The sequence below is a fragment of the Aquila chrysaetos genome, chromosome 2 (assembly GCF_900496995.4).
Source record: "Aquila chrysaetos chrysaetos chromosome 2, bAquChr1.4, whole genome shotgun sequence".
In the NCBI taxonomy this organism is placed as follows: Eukaryota; Metazoa; Chordata; class Aves; order Accipitriformes; family Accipitridae; genus Aquila; species Aquila chrysaetos.
Genome location: NC_044005.1, coordinates 29,504,171 through 29,511,773, shown reverse-complemented (window position 1 = coordinate 29,511,773; position 7,603 = coordinate 29,504,171). Strand labels below are relative to the sequence as shown.

Sequence of the window (7,603 nt, the reverse complement as noted above, 5' to 3'; positions counted from 1 at the left end):
CAGAGCAGCTCGTGATGTTGCGGTGTTATTTTTTATTTTTAGGAAGCCTTCTGACTCGACTTGGATAAAGGCAGGAAGAAAAAAACCTGCAGCGTTTGCCTAGCTGCATCAGAGTTGCCTGTCTGCGACAACGTACTCAGTACTCATCTTTACAGTAACCAACAAACAGAAATGATAAGCTGCAAACCTGCAAAGCATCTTCTCTAGAAAGATACCCTCATTTTGGATGAATGTTCTCACAGTCTAGGAGACTGATTTTTGTGAGAAAAGATTTTGCCATTTTTTGTTTTCATAAGAGGCAGAAAGGACTTATGGAACAAGCATTTTGAAACTGAAGCTTATACAGCTTGACAGCCCTTGGGCTTTTATAATAAACATCCCCATGCAAACTGCATTTTCCATTTTATAACTTCATTAGATACAGTGAGCTAATAGTCAGATAATTTCCTCTTGAGATGGCACTGTTTTTTCAAACTAGTCAACAGGGTTTTCAGACTTTGCTGTGGAAATGTCGTCTGTTCTGGCCTGTTTCAAGATGCCAACAACTATTTGCTGTCTCTTTCAGCATCCCCAATAGGGAAAAGGTTAGCTATTTCAGTTTTATGACATCTTCCAACACTGCATTACCAGTGGGTTCCAAAAGAACTGATGTCTTTCCTACCAAGAAAAGGTCTGAAATTAATTCTGAAGAAAAACGTGGATGGGATGAGGAGACTAAAGAAGTATCTGAAGAGAAACGCCACTTTTCTTCCTCTGTTGGAGCTCCAAAGAAACGTTTAATGAGTCAAGTTCTGTCAAGGCATAAGTTTACCAACGTACAGCCTCCAGAAAAACCTTTGGAGGCTGAGGAATGGAACAGGCTGAGGGAAAGCTTTCCGTCACCTGAAATATTTGAAGAAGTGATGTTTAACAGTATGGTCAGGTGCAACAGCCCCATTGATGTGGCTAAGTCCTTACTGACCCATGTGGCAAAGAGTAACGGTGACATTGCATATAATTTGTTGGTCAAATATCTGGTATTGTGTGTCCAGCAGAGGCAGACTTCAGAAATTTGTGATGTGTATGATATAATGAAAATCAGATTTAAAATTTTAGAAAGTGGGGCTTACAACCTTCTTATCAGGGGGCTGAGTAATTCAGATCAATGGAGAATGGCTTTGACTCTTTTGGAAGAAGTAAAAAAGATTATGACTCCCTCACGGACAAACTATGAATCCTGTATCAAAGCAGCCAGCCGTCATCAAGAAATGAACCTCGCGTTTGAACTTTACCGTGAAATGTTGGCTAAGGATTTGATACCAACCTTGGATGTCCTGCAGGCTTTTTTTGACTTCAGCAGGGGTATGAAAGGTGCTGAGTTACAAAAAGAGCTGTTTGGTATCCTCTTATATTTGAGAGAGAACCAAATATACCCTCACAAAACATTTATGCGGAGTATAAAGCTATGGTTTGAAAGGTAAATAATGTTTCAATAGCAAGCTCCAGTTCATGAGGATGGGATTCAGATTATTCTCAGATGAACGCTAATAAGATCCCTCAACATCTCATTTTGGTTGTTGTTTCTCCATGAGAGACACGTTGTCATGAAAAGATGCATTTTATTTTTGCTCCCAAATTAGTGTAAAAGTGTAAAATTCTTACTGATTTCAGCTTTTCTTGTAAGATTTTACCTGTTAAATATTACTCCTTGGTACAGAAAGTGGGAAATTGTGATGGGTCATGGCTGTCCAAAATATCCGACTTCATCTCTTTCTGGGGTTGGTACGTAAGGAATATTGACAGGTATGAGAGTTTTTCCTATAATCTATCAGAGTGTAGAAGTAGTTATTTGAAAATTAGATAGTTTCTGTCTTTAAAGGAAAGAGGCAGCAGATTTAGCTTGGGTTAAGTGAAGATTAAATGTTGACTTTGTATAGAATAATAGGAGAGGAATAATCTTAATAGGAGGCTCTTCATTTTAGCACAGTATTTAGCAGGCCACGCAGTTTGTTTTCATGAGTAGCAATGGTCAGACTCTGCAGATTACAACTAGTTATGCTGTGCGTGCACAGTGTAGTTCACCTGAGCCCATTGCATCTTTGTCATGCTGTTGTACGTGAGCTTGTCTATGACTTTTTTTTAAACTGTTGGCTTTGGTTTATGTAAGCTACACAGCCATTTTACAAGTTAGTCTTCCTGGATGGAAAATATGGCTGTGGGAATGCACTACCATTATTAGAATGGCTTATACTGCTGTCACCCTAGCTATTTTCTTTCCTGGGAATAGCTAGGGAGCAGACAGAGTAGGCTTCAATCGAGATGAACTGGTTTAGTGGGTGAAAATCTGTCATGGGGTGCTATTTTCCCAGTGATCAGAGAAGGACTTACCTGTAGGTGTGCGCTGCATGCGCAGGAAACTTAACATAAGAAGTCCTTGGCAAGGAGACTGCAGAGGTGGTCAGTGTGTTGAAGAGCTATATATTGCCTGTGGCAAACCAATGCTGCAAGCTGAGGCTAGACAAACTCCTGTTTGTATCTTTAATACTGTATTTGACTGTTAGAATAATTCGTGAAAGGCTGTGGTAGACTAGTGTTTTAAGATCAACGTTGGGTCTTTCCCTAAAGGAAGTAGTGTTTCAAACATGAAGAAGAAACAAAGTCCGTAATAGAGGGATGAAACTAGGTGATCAGTTATCCCATCTGGCTTTTTATCTGTGAACCTGTACAAAATGCTCAGTTTTACCTGTCTGTTCCAGTTGCTAGTGCTGAACTTATATGTGCTGGTGGTTGAAGAGAAATAAGCAGTTTACGTGGAGTTCCCAAAAAGAAATAGAATCTGATAACTTCTAGCACTGTTAGTCTTACAAAAACGATGCAGATTAGAAGGTAACTTTTGCTGATAAAGGAAACCGATGGTACAGTAAGCACTGAAGTGTGCTCTGTGAATGTAACTGAATAGGTGCTAGTTTTAAAAAATGATTTTTCTGAAGAGCAGACCAGCACTGTCTTCTAGTAGTGAGTAAAGCCAGATCCAATACAGAGATCTGAGTGTGCAACAAAGAATCACAGTATTTTCTGTTGCCTGTTGTCTTTGTAAGAAAACTAAAGAACCGCTATGTATGAGCATGAGAAATGGGAAAGGAGGGCAGAAGCAGGATCATTATTCCAAAGCCCATGGCATATGTGAATGTGCAGCCTATGATAATAAACAGTGGCAAAGGGAGAGATGTCTGCAGTTGCATGTTGTCATGGGTATTCCTGTTCTGTAACCTATTCTGTTTTGGATCTTGTGGGCAAAAAGGAATATTTATACCAGTATGATGGCGGCTGTGGTAGTGGTGGTGATGATGATAATGATGTGAAGTCAAAAAGTCTCAGTGCAGCATTTTGGTCTAGGGATATCTTTCTTAATCTCTCTGGACAACATCTGCATAGAAATCTTGATTCCTGTTTTACCATCTGGTTTCTGAGGTGCTTTATGAATGTGTAGGGCAGCAACTTAAAAATTGACAATGCAGCCTCATTACTTGTAGGGTTCTTAACATTTGGGGACAACGTAAACTGGCGAGGTTGGTGATGTTAGTTCTCTGAATGTTGTTAAATGCCAGTTCTTTATATAATATTTTCAGGCGTTGCTAAATTATACATGAATCTTTGTATGATTTCTTTGCAGGGTGGATGATTGATTGGTCTTTTATTTCTAAATGTTGACCACAATAGAATTACTCTTTATCTGTAATTCAGGTATTGTTAAATAAGAACCTAATGTTTTTATTTATCTTTCCCTGTGTACACATTAGTATACCAGGAGGGAACTGGAGAGGACACCTGACCAACATTAAAGACAGGTAAATAGAACATTTTATTTAAAAGTGAGGTGATGTCTTTGATTATTCTATCTTGAACTCTTCTTTCATAAATATAAAAAATAGCTTTCCTTATATAAGAAAATATCTTAATACTTGAGAATATGAACCTTTGTTGTGTACATATGATTTCCCAAACTCTGGTTTCCAGCTCATTCTTGTGCATTAAACAAGACCCAACATGCACAGTTGGAAAGGAATTATACTAAGCAGAGCCAAGACAGGAGACCACAGAGAAGAATAAGACCTGCCATTTTACTGGGTGGCTTATTTGTTTACTGTTTAGGAATTAAAGACTTACTTTTTTGGTTGGCTTTATAATACCATTGTTTAACAGGATATGTAACAGAGCAGCTGTGGTGTGGAAATGGATGTCTTCTTGAAAACTGATACTATCTGTGCGCTGCAGTTAATTTGTACAGATGGAAGAGTTCTCCCTTCCCACCTGATTTTCAGTGAAGACAAAATGATTCTTATGTTAGGTTTTCACAGGGATAACTTGGATATGTGTTTCTATTACAGTGCAGTTTTCTTGATATCTGTAAATTCCTATTTTATATGTTATTCTCTTTGAAACCCAGTCCTGTGGTTTTGCAGCAATTTGGCAACTATAAATGTATTAATTATAAGATGTCTGCAATGGATTATGGGGTTTTTTGGTGGTTTATAAAAACAGACTGTGTTGCATACTATGAAGTAAAAGCGCACGTAGAATCTGCTGCTTTTGACACCCATGAAAGAACAGCATAAGTCACTGTCCAAAGAGTAGGGGTTGTTCACTGTAAGATGGATTATTATTATGTATGAGACTGTATATGTTACTATACTGTATTATAATTCACCAAATTCTAGACAACCTTTTTCAGCCTTCAGAGTTCAAATTCTAAAGTTCATTGTCTTGGTTAAGAGGCAGCTTGTTATCTTACTGTCTGTAAACTCTGTTGCAGACATTGAGAGCTAAACTAACTTATATCACCTCACATTTTATCATGAATTCAGAATCTGTGAACAAAGTGGTGACAAGGTGCTATATGGCAGTTATTTTGTGATAACTGTATGAACACTTTTATTTTGAAATAAACAAGTTTGAGGTAGCCTACTTGGATAAGTATTTGAATAAAAAAAAAGAATATAAGTTTTGTTGCATTTAAATTAAATGGCTGCTGGCAGAAAAGATCCTTAGGATTTAAGAAAGAAAAAAAAAAAAGTTTGTTGGTTTTGTTGGGGTTTTTTTGTGTTTGTTTGTTTTTTTATCCTAATCATAAAGGACAAAGCCCTTAAGGTATCTCTGAAACTCATGTGGTAGTTGTTACTACACTCATCTCTGCAGTCAGCATTAACTGATGTCTTAAAACATGAGTCTTGAGCTAAATCCAGAAAAACTCTTTTTTCCTAAACTGGGTTTGACAATTTAATAGGCTTATTCGTAGGTTATTATGATTTTGTATAGATACTGGGAGTTATATCTAAGATGCTCATATCCAGGATATTTTCTTCTTCCTCTAGCACTGAGCTCCTAGTTTCTTTGAACTGTGATAGTCAGAAGCTTGAACCCCCTGCAAACAAACCTTGAAGTCTGCTGACCATTTTTCTTTGAGAGTTACAAAAGCTTTGGATTTCCAAGGTCAGCTATAGAAAGCTGCAGTTCAGGCTTTTTGAGCCTGTGTTCAAATTACTGCAGCGTGTCTGACTTCATGCTTGATGCGTAGGTGCCATGATTCTCCAAGTCTATCTCAGAAAAGTCCCTCAAAAAAGCAGTTAAGTGGTCAATTATTTGTGACGACAGCTATGTATCCTACAGAGGTGAAAGCCTTCTGTGTGGGAATTTCTTGGCATGAAATCTTGAAATGATCAATGAGAAGTTATAAAAATTGCAAGGTAATTTTAAAGATACAGTTGCAAAAAAGCAGCAGTTAGACTAAGGGTCCAGTCTTGCAAGATGCTGAGTGTTTCTTCTGCCTGTTTTGCCTCTGCTTCCTTTGGAAATCCACATTGAGAATTCACAAGAAGAAACTGGTTTCAGGAGCTTTGGTTGTTGATAGGTGGTTGGAGTGGGTTGATTTGTTTGGGTATGGGGAGGTTTGTTTTCAAGTGATCTGAAAGTGGTCATTGCAGAAGGATCCAAGTTAACTATGGGACACGTCCTTAAACTTTAGGCTTAATGATTTTGAAATAGTCTCATAGCAGTTCATTAGGCCTTTCTTCTCTGTTGCCAAACTGTGAAGTTCCTTAATGCTGTTAGATGTATTTAATGGTAACTTTACAGCTATATGAGCAGCCAGTCGCATTGGTTACATTAATATGTAGGCTAAGCCTGCAGTGGCCACAGTGGGTTGAGCAACTGGAGTGTATTGTTTGTATGCAACAGTGAATGTCCATTGTTGGGATTCCATGCATAACTTTTTTTGATTCAGTAAATGCACTGTCAGCATTGCAGTTAATGCAGTCTTGACTTATGGTATGTGCACTAATGTATACTAGACATAAATTGTTGGGAGAATTTAACATTTCTGATTGCCATGGTTTTAGAAAATTACAACGACTTAGCTTTGGCATCTCTAGGATATCTCTGTGGAGGCAGCCAGGGGAAAATAACTCGTTCCATTTTAACACTTAAAGCTCAAATCCTACAATTCAGTTCTGGGATTGTGCTTGTGAAAAAAAGATCTTTGGATGGATTTAGAGAAGAACGGTTACTCCTTCAGTTCAAACTATGTCCAGCTGGGTGAATATAGGCTTCTGAACAGAGAATGATAGAAAGGAAAAATGTGAAACATCAACAACATATCCTGCATATAAGAGAAGCTTAAGTGGGAGCAAGTGGCAAAAAAGTCATTGTTTGTCAGCCAGGAAGAACCAAAGACCCATTCAGACTAAGCATCATTTTATTGCCTGCTGAAGAAGCTACTAGATTCTACTTATTTTCTTGGCACCGTGGCTGGAGTGTCCAGTTTGGTGATGAAGGTGCAAGCTGGATCTCATGTCTAATATTCTTGGCAGAAGTGCTTGAGAACAGACATGACTGACTGTGAATTTCCTTAGTGTATGTTAATGTCCTATCTGACCGTTTCTTTTTCCCTTTTCATGTAGTTATTGATAAGTTAAGCTTGGAAAAATTTCTAGGCTTAACCCACAATCAGAGATGCAAGTCAAGACGTCTACCCATGGAGTCTGTGTATATTTGTAGCTCATTGGTTTGTCTTTAGAAAGTGCATCTGCAAAACTTTCAGATAAGTTTTTTAGGGGGAAAAAAAAAAAAGGTTAATGTAGTTCACAATTCAAGCACAGAAATGCAGGTTGTTTTGTCTCAGTCCTCCACTGTTACCCCACCTTACATGCTGGTTTTGTGGTGGACCCAGAGGTTCATGGTAGTGATGCATGACATACATTTTTGACCTGTGTATGGAGCTGTGCATTGTGTTGATTATGTGTTTAGTTTACAGGGACTAACAGGAGAGACAACTAGGAAAGAAAAGAATGAAAAAATGGGACATGGAAGTGATGACAGTTCCAGCTTGATTTCCTTCAGACTGTGTGTTAGAGCAGAGATTGTGACTGTGGGACATGAAACAACAGAAAAGGCTAGATATTAAAGAAGATGTTTGTTCTTTCTCTTAAGATAGAGTTCTGGGGGATTATACAAAAATCCAGAGGTGGCCAAGGAAGTTAGGCCTGTCTTGTTTTGCATCTTGGAATTATGTGCGTGCTGTGCTAGCAGGCTGTAGGATCAAAAACCTGACTCATAGCAGTTGACATAG

At 38.2% G+C, this 7,603-nt stretch overlaps 1 protein-coding gene across 7 annotated transcripts in view; it reads left to right on the top strand.

Annotated features, from left to right (window-relative positions):
• LOC115333320 (protein only RNase P catalytic subunit) overlaps positions 1 to 7,603 on the top strand; it is a 53,970-nt gene that overhangs the window by 718 nt on the left and 45,649 nt on the right. For all 7 annotated transcript variants that reach the window (XM_029996131.2, XM_029996125.2, XM_029996139.2 and 4 more), the window contains exons 2-3: positions 43 to 1,456; positions 3,780 to 3,827. In XM_029996131.2, coding sequence (XP_029851991.1) covers positions 456 to 1,456; positions 3,780 to 3,827 — 1,049 coding nt within the window. In that variant the 5' untranslated portion in view covers positions 43 to 455. The remainder of the gene's footprint in view (positions 1 to 42; positions 1,457 to 3,779; positions 3,828 to 7,603) is intronic.